The following is a 26,860-nucleotide window of genomic DNA, read 5'->3' as shown; positions in this document are numbered from 1 at the left end:
GTCTATAGCTGCAAACCAATCCCGGGCGTGAACGCACGTGAGAATGCGTTTCACGGTGAGCATCTTGAACGGGAGCTTGTGAAGGGCCCGGTTCAAGACACGCAGATCCAGGATCGGCCGTAACCCCCGCCTTTCTTGGGTACTATGAAGTAAGGGCTGTAAAACCCAGACTTCATCTCGGCTTGAGGGACAGGCTCTATTGCGTCCTTCGCCAAAAGAACCGCAATCTCCGCCCGCAGGACAGAGGCATTGGGCCCTGTCACCGAGGTGAACAGAACGCCGCTGAACCTGGGGGGACGCCTGGCGAACTGAATCGCGTAGCCGAGTCTGATTGTCCGGAGGAGCCAACGGGACGGGTTGGGAAGGTGTAGCCACGCCCCCAAGCTCCGTACGAGTGGAACCATCCGGACAACAGAAGTACCCACGGGGGGCAGCACGGAGCACTGTGGCCCAACTCGGGAGGCAGTGCGTCCCGAAGTCGGGGCTGTGAGTGGGGTCCACTCACGTGGCTCATGGTGGGCAGGGTGGCGTGGGAAGGCAGTGCGTTCCCGGGGCGCCAAGACCCTGCCCGTGGCGAAGGAAGGAGCGGCTGAGAGAGAGGGAGCGGAAGCTCGCTCACCCCCAGCGCGGACCTTCTTATGTGACCCAGAGGTTTCAGAAATTGCTCTTTTATTGCGGCCAGCGGCGGAACAGAAAAAAACAACACAGGATTTTCCCCCGGGCCCTGTCCCGGGGGAAGGAGCGGAGCGGTCCCCGTCTCCTGAGCAGCCTCCGAAACCTCCGGGTCTCCCGTCTCAGGGCCGCTTCTTAGCCTTCTTCTTCTTTTTAGAAGGAGGCTTGGCGGTCTGGGCGGGGGACGTGGCCTTCCTGCGGGTGGCTCGAGGAGGGTGGGAGGGTTCCGACCTCACAGGAGCCTGAGCCGCAGGGGGACGCCCTCGGCGAGGAGCAGACGGAGGCACGGCCCGAGGCAGATTGGTGGCATCATCACGCCTGGGCAAGATGTGTTTGATGGCCTCCGTCTGCTTCTGCACCGCCGAGAACTGCTGGGCAAAGTCCTCGACGGTGTCGCCGAAGAGGCCGGCCTGGGAGATGGGGGCGTCAAGAAAGCGAGCTTTGTCGACTTCCCTCATCTCAGCCAGGTCCAACCAAAGATGCCGTTCCTGGACCACCAGGGTGGACATCGTTTGACCCAGGGCGCGTGCCGTGACCTTCGTCGCCCGGAGGGCGAGGTCGGTCGCGGCGCGCAGCTCTTGCAGCAACCCTGGTTCAGCACTACCCTCGTGCAGGTCCTTCAGAGCTTTCGCCTGATGGACCTGCAGAATCGCCATGGCGTGCAGGGCAGAAGCCGCCTGTCCAGCAGCGGAGTAAGCTTTGGCCGCGAGAGCGGCCGTGGTCTTACCCGCTTTAGACGGGAGACGCGGACGATTCCGCCAGGTGGCCGCGGACTGCGGGCACAAGTGCACCGCAATCGCACGTTCCACCTGCGGGACGTCCACGTACCCCTTGGCGGCTCCCCCATCGAGGGTAGTGAGAGTGGAGGAGGCAGAGGACCGTAGTCTGGCAGTGTGAGGTGCCAACCAGGTCTTCTGGAGCTCCTCATGCACCTCCGGGAAGAACGGTACTGGGGCGGGACGCGGCTGAGCGCTGCGCCCCGAGCCCAGAAACCAGTCATCCAGCCGCGAGCGTTCGGGACACGGTGGAGGGTTCCACTCGAGCCCGATGCCCGCGGCGGCCCGGGCAAGCATGGCTGTAAGTTCAGAGTCCGCCTCCGACTGAGCAACCATCCCAAAGGGCGGAAGCTCGGAGTCATCGTCGCTCTCTGAACCGTTCAGCCCACTCCCCGATGCAGCGATCGACATCCGATCCTCCTCCGGAGCGCCGAAAGTGACGTGGGGCACCCCCGAAGAGGGCCCCGCGACAGCAGGCGGCATCTCAACGGCACATGGTGTTGTTGAGGAGTGGGAGGTTCGTGGGGACGGACCCGACGAAGTGGCTCCCACCGTGATCCTCAGATCTCCCAGAGCACTAGCCTGGCCAGTGGCCGCTACAGCCGCTGGCGCTGGGGTAGTGACAGAGGGGAAGGAGAGGAATTATTATTCTGTTAAAGAAGGAGAGGCGCGATCTCAACACCAACATGGACATGCCCTCGCAGTGAGGGCATGTACCATCCACGAGCGCCGACTCAGCGTGCGGTCTACCCAGACACGTGTGGCAGTGATCGTGGCCGTCAGAAGAGGTCAGGAAACGACCGCATCCAGAAACACACGGACGAAAAGCCATCTTGAAAAAGACGCTGATCGCCCGTGCTTGCTCTTTCAGTATACCTCACCAGCCGAAGCACCCAGGGATGGGCGTAGCACCGTCCTGTGGGCAGCGCGTCGTCACCCCCACCGCTGAATGTGCCTTCCCACCAGCTGGAGAGACTCGAGCAGGCCACCGGAACAAAAACAGGCAGTAGCAATTAAAATTGCTGTTTGCAGGACCGTGTCCCTATAGCAATTAGAATTGCTGTTTTTGCTCTTTTGAAATTTCACTCTTTTAAAGGAGGTGAAAGATGATCAGCTGATCGGCTCCGAAGCAAAAGTATGAATGAAGGTGAGTATGCCAGCCCTATTTATACCCGGATGCCGGGGGAGGGGCCCGGCATGTAAATCTCACAGGCCAATTCCCATTGGCTTGTTTTGTATCCTTGGAGGTGATTGGGCTCCCTAGCGAGACCCCATTACGTCAGTATCGACGTAACGTCGAACGTGACTGACTGAATGGGAACAGCATTTCTCTGGAATAGAAAGCTTTTGTAACATTACTATTCAAAAGTTTGTGATCAGTAATATTTTTTGGGGGGGGGGGGTTGAAAGAAATGAATACATTAATTATTAATACATTATACACTGTACATTGTACATAATGCATTAATTACATTAATACATTAACACATTAATGCATTAAATTGATCAGAAGTGATCGATTTGCTAACCTAGGAATAAATGACATTTTAAAATATATTCAAATACAGTTAAATTGCAATAAAATGTCACAATATTGCTGTTATACTGTATTAAATAAATGTAACATGAGACAGACATATGACAGATGTGTTCAGAATCAGATATGGCAATCACAGGCAACTATGGGTTATCTAAAACCATTAAATTGATCATCGATGTGCATTCAAGAGCTGCATGTTTCAACATGAAACAAAAAAACAATTCTCCAAGTAACTTGCAATTATATGCTTCAACTAGAGGTTGTGTCAGAGAGACCAAAATTCCATAATGCACCTTAAAAAACATCTGTAACAAAGAAAGTCCTACTACCTGCTCCAAGTAGTGCAGGGAGAGGTTAATATATTTAGCTTCTGTTAGGATTTGACCTCCCACACCAGTCTTTCCCACTCTTTCAGACCCAGCCAGGTCCACCAGGTGGAGCTTGGAGCAGCGTACCGTGGCTGAGCCCGGCTCTTTGCTGCACAGGTGAATGGTAAAGATGCAGTGAGACCGTGTAGAAGCCTCGTTCATGGGAGTCTACAAAAAGATGAATATGTAGATAGAGACCAGGGATGAGTAAAATGAACTACCATTACAGCAAATAACAATAAAATGTAGCGCTGCATGTTTTATTGCACGATATGAAAAATAACATTGAACTTAATCGCTTATCGCTTAAACGCGATTCTTGGTGCGATTATGAAATCGCAAAGGCTGCATTTTTTTTTTTATGCGCAGCTTGTCAATGAAGTTCGGCTCCAAACGCTAATCCATCTGAAAGCACTGCGAGTTTGAGTCGGTTATAATGGACATTTGAAGAAGCAAGACGTGTCAAGAATTTTCCAGACATGAGAAGCATTTATTAACATCTTGTCCAACAAAAGACAGCATTTAATAACATGTTTTAACTCCAAACTCACTTCATAACGACAGTTGAGTGTACTTCTGTGAGATGATGTGGCTTCTTACACAGAATAAGGCAGCCGTGTGTTTATTAGTCATGTTTAATCAATCAAAGAATTTCAATCTTCTGTTTATTCAGCTACAGCAATATGATGAGTGTTATTTTCTTCTGCGGCAGGGCATATTTGGAGTTACTGTGCAAGAGCGCCCTCTGGCTTTCAGATGTAGAAGCATTTACTACTGATCACAGAGCCATACAGCTCTGACAAGCTGCGCATAAAATAATTACAGCCTTTGCCAAATCGCGTGTGGTTTAATCACGATAAATCGTGCAGCCCTAATAAAATGGTCTAATAAAACATTGAATAAATATCTCTGTATCTCTCCTGCATTTCTCCTTATCCTCAGATGTTGTTGATGACAGGTATAATCATATACAAACATGAGAAAACTCAAGATGACTTACAGCATTAAATGATTATATCAAAAAAACTTTTTGTTAGAGTTTCAAAAAATAGAAAACAGGAATACTAAACAGCTAAAAAAAACAACACACTGTGATGGAGAGAGAGTGAAACTCATCAGGATATCCTGATATAAGAAAACCATGAGTATGTGAGCTAAAGACCTCAATCTCTTACACTAAAGGCCTATTCACACCGAGAACGATAAATATAAAGATAACAATAACAATAACTGTTTTTGCGTCCACACCAATGAACGATAACAATATGTTTATTCTAAGCTCATGCGCTGCAGTTTCAAAGTGTGAGCAACATGTTTTTGCTGTTGTTGTTGCATTTACATGGCTTAAATCAGCAGATGTCCTCAGCATTGTTTCAAATGAAAAGCTAGTGTAATTGATCTAATCTAACAGTGAATTTAGAAGTCAATACAGTGGAATAAAAACAACGCCTAGTCTTTTTCACTGCAACTTCAAAGGAAGCAAGTAATATGTAGCAATATGACAGTAGTAATATGGGGGAGCTTGTGTCAGAATGATTTAAGACCCCTTTGATTGATGACTATACAGTAAAAACAGTAATATTGTGAAACAATTTACAATTTAAAATAACTGTTTTCTATTTGAATATATTTTACAATGTCATTTATTCCTGTGATGGCAAAGCTGAATTTTCAGCATCATTACTCCAGTGTCACATGATCCTTCAGAAATCATTCTAATATGCTGATTTGCTGCTCAAGAAACATTTCTTATTATTATCAATGTTGAAAACAGTTGTGTACTTTTTTCAGGTTTCCTTGATAATTACAAAGTTCAAAAGAACAGCATTTATCTGAAATACTAAGCTTTTGTAACATTATACACTACTGTTCAAAAGTTTGGGGTCAGTAAGAATTTGTATTTTTATTTTTTTGAAAAGAAATGAAAGAAATTAATACTTTTATTCAGCAAGAATGCATTAAATTGATCAAAAGTGACAGTAAAGTCATTTATAATGTTACAAAAGATTATATTTCAAATAAACTCTGTTCTTTTGAACTTTCTATTCATCAAAGAATCCTGAAAAAAAAAATATTGTACACAAATATTTTGTACAATTTTACACAATAAATGTTTCTTGAGCACCAAATCATCATATTAGAATGATTTCTGAAGGATCATGTGACACTGAAGACTGGAGTAATGATGCTGAAAATTCAGCTTTGCCAACACAAGAATAAATTACATTTTAAAATATTTTCAAATAGAAAACAGTTATTTTAAATTGTAAATTGTTTCACAATATTACTGTTTTTACTGTAATTTTAATTAAATAAATGCAGCCTTGGTGAGCAGATGAAACTTTTTTTAAAAACAAACTTTTGATCGGTAGTGTATAAGAGATATAAGGATTTTTTTGTAGTATATAATATAGTCAATAATAAAGTGTATAATGTCAATAAAACAGTATACAGCAAATAAAAAAGTAATGTATTAAATAATAACAACTACCCTCTAAACAATGTTTTGTTTCGTATCTCAAGAATCAGTTCTTTAAGCAGCCTGTTAAACGGCTCGCAGTCTCAGACCCTCTCTAGGACAGCAAGCCATTCAAACAATAGAGGAGTGTGAACGACGTGTGTTTATGGGCCATTGCAGTTCTTGCTCCAGCCTACAGGGGTGCTGCTGAGTATGGGCTTAAACACTCACACACCTGAAGGTCCCCACTTGGTCAAAAATGAAAAAAAAAATAATTTTTAAGCACAAATAAACATATTTAACAGATATCGTAAACTATTTTTTAACGGTATATATATTCTACAGCAGGACATCAGGATCTAATGCGAACATGCCAGGTAGGGATTTGGCCTAATCTTTGGTTTTCAAGCACAATTAAATTTTCACTCAGGAACCCCATTGACCCTGGAAGTCACACCTTCTGAAAAACCTCACATGTGTGGCTTCACTCAGTTGAAAAAAAAAATGTTGTTTTGTAAATAACAATTGAAATTAATGACTACCTTGTAGGGTCTTTAACACCCTGCAAAATTGTTGGGGGTCAAAGGGCATTCTTCCTGCTAGTGTCATCACTGTGACCAACAGACAAACTGTCACATCAACATTTTTAAAATTCTACATATATTTTTGAGTAGATAACTGATATTATATATTGTTATATATTTTCACTAAAGGGTATGTTTCTACACAGATAAATGCCACACTCAAAAGAAAAAAAACCTGTTGAATTTCCTTAAAAAAAAAAAGGTGACAAGTGGTTCCACGCAACTATATTGAGTAATTTGTACAAATAACAATTGTATGAACAAAAGAAATTCAAGTAAAGATGACAAAATGTTTGAGTAAATACAAATCATTTGAATTTGTCAGCTACATAATATTTATTTGTGCAGTTTACTCAATAATGTTATGTTTATTACGTTAGGTGAACACATTTATTGACTTAATTTACCTTATTAAATGACCTATTTGCTCTACAAATTGCACTCAAAAATAACTCAATGATCAAACTCAATTGAACTGCGAGCAAAAATTCCATCCTAAAGATGAGTGCACACAGCCTAAACACAGGCACCACTCTTCTGCATAATGGTAACCACAAAATTCAAAAACATGACAGAAACTCCTCTTAATGTCCAAACATAACTGAACATTAAACATTATCATAAACAAACTACATCTTTCCCTTTACTGAAAAACACATAAAATAACACTTTACTCCCTAATGCTAATGCAGTCCCTTGCAAATTATGCTGGGAACTACAGATCCACTGCCCAGTTAGTTATGTCTACATTAATTTGTGTGTTTCACTCAGCAATGTTAAGTTGACTGAACAAGCACTTATTAAGTAAAGCTGACAATACTCATTTTTATTAGAAACAACTCAGTTAAATTAAGTTCATGTAGTTACATGAGTTTTTTAAGTAATGTGAACAAGGATGGATTGAGTGAAACTAACAACAGTGAAAATTCATTTTTTTGAGTGCAACTTATAAGTGCAATACTAGATCATAGCTACTGCAAAATGTCAGATGTTGAGTTAAGACACACCATAATAGTATGACAACATATGGACACTTTTTTATTTGAAGTTTAAAGTAATATCATGCTTTGAATTAAGACAAGTAAAAATTAAATATTCACTCAAGACAATTTTTTTCATGGGAACAGCACAGAGGAACACCTGGTCTCTCTTTTGAAAATGTGTGAATTTCTTAATGCTGAGCCCTGGTTCCAGGTTACGTGAGAGTTGTGATGCGTCAAACACACAGACACCTTCACATTTGGATTAAAAAAAAAAAATAAAAATAAATAAATAAATATTAAATATTTGCAGTTTATTTTAAAATCATACAGATTTCTCAAAAACTTTGTGTGTTGCATGGATGAAAATGCTGTTTAAATCTTTGATAAATAAGATCTAAGACAACTAAGTACAGGTTTTTGATTTAACATTTTAAAGTTTAAGCAAAATCGTTTCTACCATTGGTCATCAGATGTTAACTTTATACAGTAGACTTCCAGAAAGATAAATAGAAGATACAATTTTATTAAATCTTTAAAGACTGGATTAAAATTAAAAGATCATATTTAAACTTTTAAGATTGTGCTTTGAAATAAATTTAGTACAAAAACATTCACTCTGGAAAGGAGTTAGCGGTCTTAACATATGCTGTGACACAGAGGCTCATCTAGTCTGACTCCACCCGTCCATGTGAGGGTCTGAAGCATTCATTTCACGCTGGAGTTTATCCCTCCATGGGAGGATCTGGGAGTGTTTTGTTTATGATACAACTTAAACTATTTGCTTTTTATTTCACTTTTATTTATTTATTTATTTTTATCGTTGCATAAAAAATGACTTCAGCTCTCTTAAAATGTAAGGTGTTTTCATATTTATATGTATTTATTTATTTTTATTTATACATTTCATTTAGGTAAAACTATAACTAAAACGGTTTAAATAAATGTTAGTAACATATTTGTTATTATTCATTGTCTTACATATTTTATTTATTTTCATTTAATTTAAAATAGAGATAAATTCCTTTTATAGAACCAATTGTATGGACAAAATGTGGCCAAAAGTGTAGTAATACCACAAACTTTTCCCCCTAAGCAAAATTTGTCCCATGAAAAAAAAGAGCTTATAAAATATATATATATATTTTTTATTTTTTTATTTATTACTTGAAATGTAGAAACATAGAAACCCCTACATGCCTGGACATGTCCACAATATCTTTTGATCATCTCTTGATTAGAATCTTATTTTTGTCACTTGCACATAGAGAGAACGTATTGACAAGTTTTATTAAGCAGGCCTCGAGTAACACTTTTAGTGTGTAAACAATTTAAAAACTGTAAGATTAAAATGTTTGGTATGTAATGCAATAGAAATACAGTGTAAAAATCTTAACTCTGGCTAATAAAACAAATGGATTATCTTCAGTAGGTGTCAGAATTGAAGTGTCATTTTTGGGGGCTTCCAGACTAGATGGAGTCAGCTCTCCAGGGAGGGAGGGAAGGAAGGAAGAAAGGAAGGAAAGGCTTTGTTGACTTAATAATAAACCATGAGAGGTGTTATACCCATCCTGACTCACTTTTAATTGTTTGACACATTACAAACCAATCGTATCCACTGACGGTAATGGGCCGTCACCAGATTTTTAGAACTGTATCTTTTTCGTTATCTTTATAGCTATCATTCTTGGTGTGAACGGGCCTTAAGAGCTAGTTAAATGTTAAAGTACACATTATAATCCTGCTGTCAAGCTCCCAAACATTATCCTGTGCTGTCCTGGTCCACATGTGAGATCTGCTCCTGGGGAAATCATTAGCCCCTTTCACATATACAGCGTTTACTGGTAAATTACCAGTATGAGATCATGTGTGAACAGGTCCTTTTCAAAAATACCGGTAAATTGGTTCTGGCAATTTACCAGTAAGAGAAGTTGTAACATTACCAGTAAATTACCGGTAATGTGCTCTGTGTGAATGCAGAATGAAGATATGAGGTTTGAGCATGTAGGAATTCAAAACACGCTGACGTAAGAAGTCATAAAGTTAATATATAGATGGTGTGATTACTCTGCGATGTTTACAGTAAGCTTTTTAATAGTTTTTCTATGTAAATATGCGCTAGTTGAACATTTTTGACCGTTGCATCATGTCTCGCAGATTTTTTAACGCGCTGGAGACCACGCTTTCTTTTCCATACATCAGCGCTACAGCTCTGCAGTTGGATACTATAATGAGCAAAAACACATTCTGTTTGATCATCCATTATGCCGGTCACTCAGATAGTTGAACAGATAAAAGTAAAAAGTAAAATGAAAGTAAAGCGCTTCTCCTCATGCGGGCAGATGAAGACAACGCCGCACCGTTTAAAGATCATTTTCAATGACTGACATCACAGAATTTACTGGTATTTTGGTGCTGATGTGTGAATGGTCTCTTACCGGTAAAAAGCCATAACGCCATTGCTTGTGTGAACAGCATATTTGTGTATTTACCCGTAAAGTCATTCTGGTAATTTTACGGTAATTTACCGGGATTGCTGTGTGAAAGCAAGGGCTAATGTTTCCATGGCTGTCTACAGTTCGCTTAACACCTCCCTCTCAGCAGATGACGAGTTCTATCCAACCTTCACCTCAGAACCACTACCATTGAGAGCCCTTTTATTGAGTTATCCATCTCTATTCCACAAGAGTACCGCCACAATGTGTTTAGCCCCAAGTGAGCTTTTCAACTTCCTCTTCATTGCCCTTGCGACTGTGCTATTGACCAGCTTCCAGGTGCTTCCTTGTCACGTGGGAGAGTTTATCCTCTGTCTTTGCCTGAACAACAAGCACTGAAAGAGTATATCAGTGAGGCATTAAAGCAAGGCTATATTTATCAATCCAATTCACCTGCTGTATCCAGCTGCTTCATTGTGGCCAAGAAGGCTGGAAGACTACGGCCCTGCACTGATTACCGAGCCTTTAACAACATTTAAGTTAATGTGTCAACTTCCTCAGATCCCAGAGACTCTGGAGAACTTGCGAGGAGCAACAGTGTTTTCCAAGCTGGATCTATTGGATTTACTCTTCCTAAACTATTTTTTTTTACCTACTACTCCTGTAAGCTTTGTCTGCATTGGCCTACTATGACATTAGCAACTGGGAGCTGTTGTCCATGAAGTTGACACTGGAAGAATGACGGCACTGGCTTGAAGGATTCTGTATCTCTTTTCAGGAGATACTTGACCACTGCAACTTGGAGTACCTATGGAGAGCAAAACGGCTAAATCCTTATTCCTAAATCCTTAAATCTTTGGTCCCTATTCTTCACATGCTTCTAATTTACCATCACATATCATCCAGGTTACAAAAACTCAAAGACGTTATTGTCCAGAGCGTATTCTGCCTCCTTTCATCATTGTCATCCCTATCCAATGGACACTGGATGACCAAATTGCCCAAGTCTCCTCCATCGAACCAGTACCAGCTCTGTGTCCTTCAGGCTTCACCTGTCTCTTCCGATCTCCAACTCAACTCCTGGACACCCTTTACGCTGTATTTACACGTGGCATCAACGTTAAGGCTTCTCATTTACTTCGAATGGGTGACGTCATACGTTGCCGAACTGAATTGTGGGTTTTGTCGCGTCACTTCACTCATGTTGCTCATGGCAGAAGTTGAAGATTTCTCAACTTTTCAAGCACCAACGCAGGCGTCAGCCAATCAGATCACAGACGCTAGCCAATTGCGTTCATGCAACACTGGAAAGTAATGTGATTGGCTGTTGTACTATGATGGTCGGATCAGCACAAGCTTCAGACACACCCTCCGTCAAGCAAGACACAGTCTTAAAGGGTTAGTTCACACAAAAATGAAAATAATGTAATTTATTACCTACCCTCATGTTGTTCGACACCCGTAAAACCTTTGTTCATCTTTTGAACACAAATTAAGATATTGTTGATGAAATCCAATGGCTCAGTAAGGCCTCTATTGAGAGCAAAGCCATTCAAACTCTCAAGGTCCATAAAGGTACTAAAAACATATTTGAAACAGTTCATGTGAGTTCAGTGGTTCTATTTTAATATTATAAAGCAACAAGAATATTTTTGGTGTGCTAAAAAAACAAAATAACTACTTTTCAACAATATCTATAGGGGCCGATTTCAAAACACTGCATCATGAAAACCCTTTAACACAATGGTTATGTTTATGCAAGTGGCCCCAGGAGTAAATAGGCGTTTTTGTTGTTGTTGTTTTGCTTTTTTTCTTGTTATCTGAGATCCCAACCCATGTTTTTCTTGTATGTTATATTAGTGCTGTCAAAAATAATGTTAATTTCAGCAATTAATATTTTCTGTTTAATGTCATAAAAATATTTAATTTAAGTAATGCAGCATCTTTTTATCTTTCTTATCTTATTTTTTTACTGGAATTATTTTGCAACAGTTACAATATGATTACGCTATTTGTGCTCCGCTCACCAGCTCTAAGAAAGCAGCCAAACAAGAATGACCTTTACTATGATCAGCCAATCATTAATTCAAATCAAGTGAGCAATAAGGCAAAAAGAGCTATAATTTCGGAACTAGCTCACTGTCTGTGAAGCGGCTCTCTGTGTGCACATACCCTGTGTGCCTTTACAAGACTGCTGTTTTCACTCTACAGTAAATAGGACAAGCAATTTGGAGATTGGATGAATAGATGGATTACTGTTATTGGTTTGGAGATATCTAATGAGTAAAATGTGGCAAATGTACAGAAATCTTGTACATATTTCGAATGATTGAAAATATCAAATATTTTTGCTTTTGTTTCTTTTCAAAAATTATCTTACAAAAACAGTTTTCAATTCTAAACAATGACTATGTGAACATGGCCAAAGAGTAGGATGCCAGTAGAAAGCATTGGTCGACTGATATTGGTTTTTTGATAGCCAAACTTTGAGAGCATATAAAACTTTGATATAATTACCTAGTTCTGGCATGAAACTCTGACGATGCAGGCTGATGGGTCTTTAACTCATTTGGTAGCAATCACATAATTATCTAAACAGCACAGCTGATTATTTCTGATACAACAGCAACCAATTTGAAAATGAATTAAAATTAATCTCTAAATTAAACAGACTTACTTTTGATGGCAACTTTATGATTCTGTATGACCATATTAGAATATTTTCCACAAATAAAGAAGTTGTTTGAAAAAATTTGATTAAAAAGGAAGTAAACACTGTAACCATCAGGGCACTCAATAATCTGGTAAGTTTGTGCACACTGGGAATCACTTTTTTTTCTTTTTTTCCAAATAAAGACACTTTCCAAAAAGAAACACTTATTTTACATACAGCACACAGTGAAAATTACATTAATATGACATAGTGGGCAACTGAATATAGCGCAGCATAGTTTGAAATCAAGGGTACAAAGTTTGTCGACAATGTGTCTCCAGTGAAGCTGAACTCTCTTGTCTGCATTCTATTTAACACGGACTGACCGTCACGCACAGAGTAACAGGTTGATGCAGGCTACAAATGCACACTTCAGAATATCTGACAACTAAATACGACTAAGCCTGCAAGGTTTGTGAAATTAAATGTTTATTAGATATTCAAAGATTTGTTTAAATAATATAAATGCATATTTGCTGAACGCTGACGGTAAATGAGAAAGTATTAAAGTGTTTGTCTTTCTGTTGCTAATAACATAAAAGCAAACGCTATAATACTTTTTCATATACAGTTTACTTTATTTCTTTAACAGTTCTTTCTAGTAATGTATTAGTCAAAACTGTTAAACAGAGACCATAACTAATGAAGAATGGGAACACTGTGTGCTCAGGTGCTGCCGTCCTCAGTGCCATCAAAATAAAAAGTCCTGCTTCCAACACATTGGTCAGACAGAAAAACTTATCGCCCAACGTCGAGATTTTAAAAATTGTAAAAAGGTATCACCCGATATATCGACCTTGGCAATATATTGGTCGACCACTAATAGAAAGCTGAATCAGCTTTTACATACAGACTGATGTCCTCACCTCTGCGATCATACGATTAGTGTCTCCTAAAAAAAGCAAATCCAAAGCTTCCTCTTCATTGGCTGACTGTTGCAACGACAGGTTCTTGAGGTGAATGTTCTGGTCTGAGTCTTCCATTATTGTCACCCTCCTAAATCAATGACAAAACATTAAGAAGATGAGAAAGAGTATAATGTGTGAGAGAGAGAGAGAGAGAGAGAGAAGTAGTCCATCATCAAATCAATAAACCTCAGCTGTGTAGACTTCAGTGCCAGAGACAAACTCAACACACTTACACACACAATTAATCTTTTAATCAGAGGATTTTTTAACATATAGGTGAACAGGAAATGCCTTTTTTCCGGCAACCTTGCACTCATGATAACATTATTAGGTTTACTGTCTTTACATGTTAATATAATAAAAGTTATCTTAGACATGCTGTCAAGAGGGATTAAAACTTGTACTGAACCCCAAACATTCATGAGAGTGTAAAGTGAGAACAGAGTTTGAGAGAGAGAACAGAACCAGATGGAAGAGTTGAGTTTAATAACTAATAGTCTAATTTTTTTTTTTTTTGTATGTAAAAGTGTCTGATTTACAATAAAAACTAAGTCATCTGTTGTGAGGCTAAGTGATTAACTAAACAACATGAAAAAAGTAAATCACTCTATATCATATATATATATATATATATATATATATATATATATATATATATACATACACACACACACACACACATACATACAGTGGCAAGAAAAAGTATGCACTTGCAGAATCTGTGAAAATGTGAATAATGTGGCCCCATTCAAAGTATGTGAACCATTGATTCTCAATACTGTGTGTGGTTACCTGGATGATCTATGACTGTTATTTTGTTTTGTGATGGTTGTTCATGAGTCCCTTGTTTGTTCTAAGCAGTTAAACTGAGCTCTGTTCTTCAGAAAAATCCTCCAGGTCCTGCAGATTCTTCAGTTTTCAATAATTTTTTGCATATTTGAACCCTTTCCAGCAGTGACTGAATGATTTTGAGATCCATCTTTTCACACCGAGGACAACTGAGGGACTCAAACTCAACTATTAAAAAAGGTTCAAACATTCACTGATGCTCCAGAAGGAAACACGATGCATTAAGAGCCAGGGGGTGAAAACCTTTGAATTCAAATTTCAAGGTAAATTGTACTTCATTTGTCTTTCAGGAAACATCCAAGTATCTTCTGTTGCTTCCGAAGGGCAGTACTAAATGATAAAAACAATGATATTTAAACAAAATAAGAAAAATTGTGACATTTTCATCCTGTTCAAATGTTTTCACCCCTCGACTCTTACTGCATCGTGTTCCCTTCTGGAGCATCAGTGAATGTTTGAACCTTTTTAATAGTTGAGTTTGAGTCCCTCAGTTGTCCTCAGTGTGAAAAGACGGATCTCAAAATCATACAGTCACTGCTGGAAAGGGTTAAAATATGCAAAAAATGCTTGAAAACTGAAGAATCTGCAGGACCCAGAGAATTTTTCTGAAGAACAGAGCTCAGTTTAACTGCTCAGAACAAACAAGGGACTCATAAACAACCATCACAAAACAAAAAAACAGTCGTGGATCATCCAGGTAACCACACACAGTATTGAGAATCAATGGTTCATATACTTATGAATGGGTTATTTGAATATATTCAGCTATTGTTTTGTCTTGTGAACTAAATGTAAACATATTTTATGTAAAATATCTTACCCAGGACAGTACTAAATAAAAAATAACATGCATTTTGTATGATCTCACTTATTTTATTAAAATTATTCACATTTTCACAGATTCTGCAAGTGGTTCACATACTTTTTCTTGCCACTCTATATATATATATATATATATATATATATATATATATATATATATATATATATATATATATATATATACAGCTCTGGAAAAAATTAAGAGACCACTGCAATTTTTTCTTAAATCAGCATCTCTACAAGTATGGAAGCCATTCCATTCCAATGTCTGTTGAATTCCAACACAGGCACACCTCATTCTACTGAATGAGGTGCTGATTAGGTGATCACCTGAACCAAATCTTATTTAATAAGGAAACATATAAAAAAAACACTTCTGTGCTCATCGCTATCCTCTTGCAGTGGGCAAAAACAGTGCTATTAGTACCTCAAAAGTAATTGGAATCAAAAAATAACTATTGACCATGCCAAAAAAGTTGAAAAGGAAAGTTTTGAGTGAGGAAAAGAAGGGTTCAATTCTGGCTTTACTGGCAGAGGGATACAGTGAGCGTCGGGTTGCTTCCATCCTTAAAATTTCAAAGACGGCGGTTCATAAGAACAAGGTCAAGCAGCAGACATTGGGGACAACAAAGCTACAGACCAGCAGAGGGGGAAAAACGACTCTCCACTGACCGGAATGACCGCCAACTCATTCGAATGTCACTCAACAACCGTAGGATGACATCAAGTAACCTACAAAAAGAATGGCAAAAGGCAGCTGGGGTGAAGTGCACGGCGAGGACGGTTCGAAACAGGCTCCTAGGGGCAGGGCTGAAGTCGTGCAATGTTAGAAAAAAGCCCTTCATCAATGAGAAGCAAAGAAGAGCCAGGCTGAGATTTGCAAGAGACCATAAGGATTGGACTGTAGAGGACTGGAGTAAGGTCATCTTCTCTGATGAGTCCAATTTTCAGCTTTGTCCAACACCTGGTCGTCTAATGGCTAGACGGAGGCCTGGAGAGGCCTACAAGCCACAGTGTCTTGCACCCACTGTGAAATTTGGTGGAGGATCGGTGATGATCTGGGGGTGCTTCAGCAAGGCTGGAATCGGGCAGATTTGTCTTTGTGAAGGACGCATGAATCAAACCACGTACAAGGTTGTCCTGGAAGAAAACTTGCTTCCTTCTGCTGTGACAATGTTCCCCAACTCTAGAGGACTGTTTTTTCCAGCAGGACAATGCTCCATGCCACACAGCCAGGTCAATCAAGGTGTGGATGGAGGACCACCAGATCAAGACCCTGTCATGGCCAGCCCAATCTCCAGACCTGAACCCCATTGAAAACCTCTGGGAATGTGATCAAGATTCAGATAGATGGTCACAAGCCATCAAACAAATCCGAGCTGCGTGAATTTTTGCACCAGGAGTGGCATAAAGTCACCCAACATCGATGTGAAAGACTGATGGAGAGCATGACAAGGACGCATGAAAGCTGTGATTCAAAATCAGGGTTATTCCACCAAATATTGATTTCTGAACTCTTCCTAAGTTAAAACATTAGTATTGTGTTGTTTAAAAATGAATATGAACTTATTTTCTTTCCATTATTCGAGGTCTGACAACACTGCATCTTTTTTGTTATTTTGACCAGTTGTTGCTTTCGGCAAATAAATGCTCTAAATTACAATATTTTTATTTGGAATTTGGGAAAATTGTTGTCAGTAGTTTATAGAATAAAACAAAAATGTTAATTTTACCCAAACACATACCTATAAATAGTAAAACCAGAGAAACTGATAATTTTGCAGTTACAGAATTTTGCAGTTAGCCAGTTGGACATTTTAATTTATAATGTTAACATCTTTTCTCTTGAATGGCACAGAAACAGAAATATGAACAAAGAATATGAAATATGAACATATGAATGAATAAACATAGAGAGATTAAAAAACAGTAACAGTGACAGTGAATTTGAAGTGCCATTACTCCTTTAAAGTTTAGACTGTGTGGTCAGAAGTGGTCATTGTCTATTTTCAAATTAGTTTAACCCATGTCACGCCTGATCAGATCTGATATAATAAAGAGTTAAATTATAATCTACAATAATGAGAATTGAGCAAGGGTCAAAACAGACTAACGGTAAGTCCTCCAGACGAGATGCTTCATGTTGGGGATTCAGCAGATCATAGCCAGCCTCATTGTAGATTTCCAGGTAAGAAATTTGGGTTGTATAGATCATACTGCTGTCCTGGAAACAGATATACAACTATATGATTAAGGTATATCACAGTACATTGAAACAGACCAACTATTGTTAAAGACGTATGTACAGACCTCTGCTTCCACTCCCCGTAGGGAGTAAAATATATCCATTTATATCTATTGTGATATAAAATTACTATTAAGACTTTGGTCATATCACCCAGCCCTATCCCAGCCTGTTCAGAACTGGGCATTTTCAAAATGCTATGAAAATGTCTACTGACCTTGCTGAAATGATGATAAAGGTAAGAAAGAGTTCTGGGGATGATCCCTCTGTCATTATAATGCTCCGCACCTCCAGTGATTGTAAAGGTCTTCCCACTTCCGGTCTGGCCATAGGCGAAGATGGTGCCATTATAACCTGCCAGCACACTATCAAAAGATGCAAGGTTCTCATGACAGCTTTCTGAAAATAGCTACAATCAATATTTATTTGATTTTTATCAATCAATTTATGACAGCTTGGACATTCTCAGGAAACTATTGCTAACTGTGCTACTTGTGTGTTGTGTCACAATGATTTTCTACTGATAGTCACACATTACTATTTAACTGTGTAATACAAAAGAGCTGCTTAAATGGTTTTAAATTTCCATGTACATATTCATCACATTTGAATAATTTTATATAATATTTTTAGTAATCAATGACTATAAATAAAATCTAAGGAATTATTATAATTATATTATTATGATAAAAATCTGTGACGATTTCTTTATTTTTGTCAGGAGGATTCCATGTTTGTAATATTATATATTATGTGCCTCTTATGCATTCACTTCTGTACACTGGAGAATAAGAATATTGATTATAATGTATTCCTCATTCGTAAGAGAGGAGAATTTTTTTTTTTTTCCTATTTTTATCAAGAATAGGATAAAAGAACTAATCAATTCTCTTTCCGGCTCAGAATGCATTGGTAGCGTATGGGTCTGTCACATGATTAAGGAACGACTCAAAACCCGAAAGACTCATGAAATGAACTAATCAATTGAATCATCAGGTGAACTACTTCTAGCAGTACAGAACCTGTAGAATATTGCACATGCGCGACTGAACGAATCACCCCCCGAGACGACTCGTTCTTCCCGAGTCACATTAAAGATTCGTTCAAAATGAACGAATCGTTCAAGAACGACACATCACTAGGGAGCGCAAGCGCTTTGGAAAGAAGGAGAAGCGGTGCGGCCGCGCCTTCCACGCATTTTTAGATGCGATATGTGAACGGCCCCTATTCATAATTCTAAGTTCATGTTAAATTTAACATTTTTTTTCAGTGACAGACAGCCCTATTCAACTATTAATTTGAATACAGAAGGTTTTTATTAAACCTTGAAATGTGATCTTGTATGTACAACAAGGAAAATTATTGAAATTTGAATAAATCTTGTTTGAATTTCAGTTTCATTTTGTTCAAAATATCGTGATACGTATCGTATCGTGAACTCCGTATGGAGATACGTACCATATAGTGACCTGAGCGTATCGTTACACCCCTAATTAAGACCAAACATTTTTTACCATGGTGCTAAGACATTGAAGATGTTAAATTGAGAACAGATAATGGATATCTCGTACAGTATTGCCGTGGTGATAGATTGAAGTAGTGTCAAAAAAGGGAAATGGAATGACTAATATTTTCTATAAAAACACTATACACAAATAATTTATATATGGAATAATACAAATGTTTGAAATAAACATATTTTCTTCATTTTTTTCAATTCAAAAAGCATGTGTACGTTAAAAATAGGCGGATTAATTATATCTGATTGAATAATGGATAAATGTCATACATAGAGTAACAACTAGAGGGCATCATATACCCATTTTTAAACAGGCTTGGATAAATCAAGCAATAGAGCAATAGTTTAGACAGAGCAAAGATTTCTTTTTTTATTTTATACTGTATGTTTAGGTATATTTAAACATCTATCAAAGACTACTTTATGTCACAATTTAAATGTTATTTTTTTGTTTAACCTGTTAACCAGCACCCCCGCTTTTGAAAAATAACAAGAAATGACATACCCAAACTAAAGCAGATACAGTTCAAGAACCCTTTGCACTAAAAGCATAAGTAAGGTCTCATTTGAAAGCAGACACTTTGCAGTTTATTGTCATAATTAATTATTGTAACAATGAAGAAAATAGTTAAAAATAGCTTCAAAGTGTTGAAAAGTTATTAGAAATGTATTTTTATGAAATATCTTTATGGAAATAAAAGTGAAGTTGGCCTTGTGGCAATCTAGAAATGCACTGCAGCTAAAGCCACATGTCTGACCATGTTATATTTCAAATCTGAAGATGATAAGTTTAAAATGTTTTTCAAGACCATGTCATGTGATTTTATTTAGAAAAGACTCTAAATGTTAACTGGTGTTTATTGTCATCTATTCAAGTGTATTGTCTATATTGTTTTGTGGTGCTAACTGCCCCATTCAGTTTCAGTCTCCCCTGAACACATTCACACCTCTCCAGCCTGCTTATGGCTCTAATTATTCTTTTCTTTTGTCTCTATTATAATTGCTGACTATTCAAGATTTATTACTGACTATTCATTTTTTTTTTCACCAAACTACTCACTTCACCTTCTTTAAAACTCTATCTAAAGCCCTTCTTGAAAAAAAGAAAAAAAAAAATCAGTGAGCTTTACAATTCAAAATTATTTATTTGCATTAGCTCAGAACAGGTGCATCTCTTGGCTCGTTAGCATGTTAGCTTAGCACACCAAGAAAACACGACAATTTATAAGATTAAAACCACATTTTTGCTCCAAACTTACAAGTCAAGTGTTTTAAATAACCTACTGTGATGTGATGTGGCTTCGGATCAAACAATCAGACAGAACATATATAATTGTATGCTATTCTGCACAATGAGAAAAGCTATCTCGATTAGAATTGCATTAGAAATATAATCTATTATTATTAATACCCAACATGACGTGAAGAACACAGATAAACCACATATCGTCACAATTGTGTATTTATTACTTACAATAGTGTCGATCTGCATATTATATCAATGGTTTTAGCGAACTTTGGAAGCCTCTGTTAGTTCCTGGAAGGTCACATGATATGCCTCTCCTTCATCATGTGTCATTTGTGGACTAAGTGTGCACAGAGCGCCCTCCAGCTGCAGGTATGAGTTGAAAACACTAGATCAGAGTATCCAGTGCTCATATGATTACAACAGCGCGCTTTGGGTAAAAATGGAATAAATATTACTCCTCTGTATAGAAAATTCACATAAACATGAGAATCCATCAATATTTCACAAAATGTGTATGCTTTTAACTCCCTCGGGTCGGTGGTCACGCCGGCGATACCACCTCAGTTTTTTTCTTACCAGTGTGAAAGAGACTCAAAATACTCCGTCAATGTTGCACATACAATTAAGAGTTATACACCATTTTAATCTGTGGAATATCTTCTTTTATTTGTGTACACAGAATAAAAGCAAAATGTTGTGCTTTTTGCAAAATAAAGAAAACTAACATGATGCGTGATCTCTCGTCTCAATTCAATTCTCGTCTCAAAGTCCAATCTGATAGTTCTCAGAAAATGAACTGTAACTTAGTGAATACTAATCACATAAAAATTAGACTTATGTTTAAAGAAACGTTGAAATGTCAGGTTTTAAATCGTGTAAGTCAAATTGAAAACAAAAATTCTGTGTTTATGTAATCTGTATGAAAAGAGACGTCCGTGATTCAGCTCATTATCTGCTAATGCGGCCACGCCCACGGAGACAGCGCTATTCAGACGCAAATTCTGAGGCAATACATGTATACATCGTCTCAATTGTGTATTCATTGTCTTGAAAAGTGTTTATCTGTATGTTAAAGCCATGGTTAGAGACCTCTGGAAGCCTTTGTTAGTTCCTGGAATATCCTGTTCTTCTTTAGATTAATTTGTGGACTAAATGTGCACAGAGCGCCCTCAGGCTACAAGTATGAATTGAACACACAGTATCCAGCGTTCATAGTGATGCACGCATTAGTATGAAACTCGGTACACATATAGACCTCATCAGGCCTAACAACTTTCGTGCTCTAAGTTATACGCCAACTTAACAGGAAGTCGGCTATTACGGGTTGTTTGAATAACGCATGCTCTGGAATTTGATATACTCTTCCTAGGCATTTAATCCGATCACCACCAAACTCGGTCAACATGAAGTCAAGACATTGAAGGGATGGATTCTGGAATCCACTGCCGCTTCAATATATATCTTTTAAGTTATTAATCAACATTTATATTTCTGTTAAATTATTTGAATGACTTCTTCAATGTATGTTAAAGCATCTATTTTCCTCTGTACCTCTCACTGAGAGAAAAGAACATGTTATCAGTATGTTTTGGGGAAAGTTTCCTGCTCAGAGCAGAGCTCAGATCAACTTCAGCCTTGAAGAAGCTGTGTGTATCTCTGTATGTAAGCTAAGTGTTTTGTGCAGGTTCCTTTGTACTGGCCAACTGGCATTCTGCTTGAGACCAGCAGATGCCATGTCATGACCCCAAAAGGAAATCCGGTACATAAATCCAGGGTCCCCCTCGTCATCACCATGACGAAGGGAGATATGCTTCTTACTATCTGTCCATATGTAGAAAATTTCTAATCTTGTCTATTTTTCTCAGCCAATCAGAATCATCCAACCTGAAGTAATGACGTAGTTAGTTGACTCTGTTAAAGTATAATTGTTATGGAAATGTGAATGTACGCAGAGCGGCCTACAAACTCCTTGTGAGACTTGAAGCTGGCTTCTGCTGAGGAAACTGCAAACTATTCTTCATTAAATTTTTCTTCAATTTATAATTTTTTTTTTTAAACTTTGACCCCGGATCTTTATTCAACATATCTGGTTTCAAGGGTCATAAACTGTTTATCCCCAACAACATTGATGATGCTAAATTGCCAGCGGATTTTTGATATCTCGAATGGTTTGGCCATGGTGAGCCAACAAATTTATGGGGAGAAAAGGGAAACGTGTTATAACTGTGTTATAACTGTGTTATAAATGTGTTATAAATTATGCATACATTTATAGATTTTTGTGAAACTTCAGCTGTGTGTTCGTTATAGGAGTCTGATCACATGGATGTGATTACTGTGAGTCAAAGTTATAGCGCCACCAACTGTCAGCAGGGAATGTGTCACTTTTAATATGCTTTTAGATCACCCTCTTTTTTTTACCCGTTTTGTTTCAAACTTCATCACAATGATGTCAAAACATGGCAGATCTAGACTTGTGATTGTATTTGTGATATCCTAAATATTGTTGCCATGGCTACACGTCAAACTTTAATACTATTCTTTAGTGTTTTTGAGGTGCTTAACATGCTTCAAATTGCATGAAACTCGACAAACGCATCAATATTGTCGACCAGTAGACATGGGCAAAACCATATTAACTGGCTGGGAGAAGGGCCTCTATAGCACTACCTTTTGACAAAAGTAGGGGGCCTACAGTCACCAAACTCAAAACACATACTGTTCTCATCAAGCTGGACAATTTCCTAATTTATTCATTAGCTCCGACCAACAGGAAGTCAGTTATTTTGGTTTGAATGTGGAATTTTGAATGTGGAATCTTTTTTGAAAAAACAGGCTATCAATTTTATACTGCTACTCCTACAGGGTTCATACAATTTACACCAAACCTTTTTAACTTGGTGCCAAGACATTGAAGTTGTTTAACCCTCTGGAGTCTGAGGCTGATTTGGGGCCTGGAGAAGTTTTGACATGCCCTGACATTTGTGCTTTTTTCAGTTGTTCATAAACATATTAATGACACAAGTGTCATTACACTGTATTCAGCACAAACTAGGCTACCATAATATGTGAGCAACATGTATGTACATGTTTGTGTTTTTGAAGGAATAAAGTTTATGCGTGGTTATTGAAAAAACAAAAAACTTAAGTCACTGAAATAAGGCCAAAAAAAAAAGTATATTAAATCTGTGTTTGTAATGAGACGGGACTCAGGAAGGGATCCATATGCAAAGCTTTTATTAAATGTGAGCGTGGTCGTACAGGCAGGGTCAAAACAGGAACAAACAGGAACAGCAAGGGACAGGCAGAGTCGTAGTCAGGATACAGGCAATGATCAGGACAGGCAGATATCATTCACAGAACAGCAGACAAGGCAAGGGTCAAAGACAGGCAGCACAGGATCATAGACGGTAGACAACAGGTTCAGTAACAGACAGGCAGACAGAAAAGTAATGCTCGGAATTGTAACACAAGGTAAACAAGACTTCGCCCTGAGGTGGAGTGTGTGTGTCTTTTATAGTCCAGGTAATGAGCCTAGCTGTATGTGGCGAAGGGTGATTGGTGTGGAGTGTGTGCATGTGACTGGCAGGGAGGATTATGGGAGTTAGAGTCCAGGAACTGATGGTGATCATGACAGTGTTCACAAGACTTCTGGGTATTGGAGGTTGTAAACTAGAGTTTTTGCTTCAAAATTATGTAAAAATTATGCTGCCTACTCCTTCACATAAAACAATATATTGATTTAGTTTTTGTACGACACTTTTTGTCAAGAAACACAGTATGCGTGGAGGCGTGAATCATCATGAATAATGGGTCATTTACACCTGAGAAGACAAAAGAATCGCATAAAGAACTTCTAATAAGCTGCATAATAATGAGCTCTTTCAGTCAGGTAGGCTGTGAAAAAACCTTCTGTGATCATGTCTCAAGCTCATCATGGTGTATATCAAACATACAGAAAAAACGTCTCGGTTACATATGTAACCCTCGTTCCCTGAAGGAGGGAACGGAGACGTACGTCAGTAGTGACCAACTAATTGGGATATCGCTAGAGAGCCCCTATCAGCTTCGAGAGAACTAAAACAAGCCAATGAACATTGGCGTGCGATATTTGCATAATGCACATCACCCACATCTGGGGGACATAAATAGGAAGCAGATGCAATCGCACTCTGTTTTTCGCTGAGGAGACAACTGGTGTCCGCACTGCAGCAAGGGTACAGAAACTGTGGCGACGGGACGTACGTCTCCGATTCCCTCCTTCAAGGAACGAGGGTTACATACGTAACCGAGACGTTCCCTTTCAGTCGGTCACGTTCGACGTACGTCAGTAGTGACCGACGAATTGGGATCCCAAATAAAGCGCCACAGTTACGAAACCGCTTCCAGTGCTCAGCGCAAGCTCAAGCCACCCGTTGCACCCATGGGACAGTGAAGGGGGCGAGCTAACGCCGAGAGAGTCAACTACTGTACCGATCTACCCACTAAGTAAACTAGACTACACTAGGGAAGGGAACCCGAGGGGACGCTGCGGAGGCCACTACCTATCCTTGGGGAGGAATTTAAGTGGAGAATACATATGGACTGACGCTAGGGCAGTACGCATACAAAGTCCCTGGAATGGCCCCACCTAAGTAGGGGGAGACTCATTTGACAGGTGACAGCAGAGTTAACTCTGCTCAGGGAAAGACACAGGCTCACCATAGGGAGCTTGACCGTGGACGATACACATATGGGACCACTCACGAAGAGGGGTCATGACATATGGAACCCAGCCAACAGACAACGTCAGGAACGGATGTTGGCCTGGCAACAGACACTCCGAAATGTCCGAGCCGAAGGGGAGGCGGAGGAGCTCAACAGGGTTCGCCACCAACCGGGGAACATGACTGGAGTCAAAGATGCACGTATCCGGCCCAGAGGGCGGGAATGGCATTGCAAGCCGACACAAAGAGCAGGTACAACGCGTCTACCGGCTGGTTAAAGCGAGTACACGGGGTGATACCGGCTCTACACGTAAGCTATACAACCTAGCAAACGTGTTGGGTGTCGCCCAGCCCGCAGCTCCACAGATATCTGTCAGCGAGGCGCCTTGAGCCAGCCCCCAGAAAGAAGCCACTGCTCTAGAGGAGTGAGCTCTCAACCTGAACGGGCATGGCATGCCCTGGGAATCGTACGCCAGGGCAATGGCATCCACTATCCAGTGGGCCATCCTCTGCTTGGAGACAGCCTTTCCCTTCTGCTGGCCTCCATAACAGACAAAGAGCTGATCTGAGGGTCCTGAAGCTTCGAGTTCTATCCAAGTAAACACGCAGAGCGCGAACTGGACAGAGCGAAGCCAGGGCTGGGTCTGCCTCCTCCAAGGGCAGCGCTTGCAGGCTCACTACCTGATTCTGAAGGGAGTGGTAGGAAGCTTGGGCACATATCCGGGTCGGGGTCTCAGGAAAACATGAGAATCCCCAGGCCCGAATTCCAGGCACGATTCATCGACCGAAAATGTGTGCAGGTCCCCTACCCTCTAAGCGAAGCCAATGCAACCAGGAGGACGGTCTTAAGGGGCAGTACTTTTAACTCAACCGATTGCAAAGGTTTGAAGGGATGACCCCGGAGAGATGTAAGTACCAGGGTCAGATCCCAAGAGGGTAAGGAGGAAGGGCGAGGCTGATTTAGTCTCCTCGCCCCCCCTCAGGAACCTGACGATCAGATCGTGCTACCCCAGGGACTAGCCGTCAACTGCATGGTGATGTGCGGCTAAGCGGCAACATACACCTTGAGGGTGGAGGGAGACAGCCTTCGCTCCAGGCCCTCTTGCAGGAAGGAAAGCACAGATCTGACCGAACATAATCGGGGGTCCTCTCGCGAGAGGAGCACCATTCGACGAACAGGTTCCACTTCAACACATAGAGGCTCCTCGTGGAAGGAGTTCTAGCGGAAGTGATGGTGTCTACGACCGCTTACGGGTAGATCACTCAGAACCACTGCATCCCGTCCAGGGACCACACGAGGAGGTTCCACAGGTCAGGACGCGGGTGCCACAGCGTGCCCCATCTCTGAGTCAGGAGGTCCTTCCTCAGAGGAATGTGCCAGGGAGAGGCTGTCGCAAGGAGCGTAGGTCCGAAAACCAGGTCCGAGTGGGCCAGTATGGAGCCACTAACAAGACCTGCTCCTTGTCCCTGACTTCGCACAGGAATCGTTTCTGGCACGAAGCGACCTCAGATGCTTCTGACTCCATAACGAGATGGCGGGCGAGTTGCGACATGCGGTGGAAGCGTAGACCACCTGATGGTTGATGTACGCAACGGCCGCAGTGCTGTCCGAGTGGACCAGTACGTGCTTATCTGACAGCAGCTCCTTGAAGCGGCCCAGTGCAAGACGTACTGTTAGCAACTCCAGGAAATTTGATATGCCAATGCAGTTAAGGCCCCGTCCAAGGCCCGACACTGCATGCCCGTTGTACGTGGCCTCCATCCGGTGGCAGAGGACCGCTACCCGCTAGCCAACTGGGTTGACTGTGGGCTGGGCGGGCTGGGTTTTAGGCCAGCTTGTGAGATGAGTGCATCGAGAAAGCGTACTTTGACAACGACACATCCCAACAAGGCTAGCCAGGGGTGTTTCTGGACCACCAAGGTGGACATCGTCTGGCCAGGGGCCTGCGCTATGACTTGCATCATGCGTAGCTCAACCCCGACTCAGAATTACCCAATGTAATGAGTACCGGGGCCGGGGCCAAGACTCATGCAGG

At 40.3% G+C, this 26,860-nt stretch overlaps 1 protein-coding gene across 1 annotated transcript in view; it reads right to left on the bottom strand.

The window, feature by feature from the left end:
• Positions 1 to 3,128: 3,128 nt before the first annotated feature.
• The window catches only part of LOC125269407 (kinesin-like protein KIF6), a 100,929-nt gene continuing 77,197 nt past the window's right edge, over positions 3,129 to 26,860 (bottom strand). Inside the window, exons 3-6 of the mRNA XM_048192360.1 lie at positions 17,568 to 17,715; positions 17,220 to 17,329; positions 13,393 to 13,522; positions 3,129 to 3,524 (exon numbers count right to left, since the gene is read on the bottom strand). Coding sequence (XP_048048317.1) covers positions 3,129 to 3,524; positions 13,393 to 13,522; positions 17,220 to 17,329; positions 17,568 to 17,715 — 784 coding nt within the window. The remainder of the gene's footprint in view (positions 3,525 to 13,392; positions 13,523 to 17,219; positions 17,330 to 17,567; positions 17,716 to 26,860) is intronic.

This window comes from Megalobrama amblycephala, linkage group LG5 (genome assembly GCF_018812025.1).
Source record: "Megalobrama amblycephala isolate DHTTF-2021 linkage group LG5, ASM1881202v1, whole genome shotgun sequence".
NCBI lineage: Eukaryota > Metazoa > Chordata > Actinopteri > Cypriniformes > Xenocyprididae > Megalobrama > Megalobrama amblycephala.
This window is presented reverse-complemented; position numbering and strand designations above follow the sequence as displayed.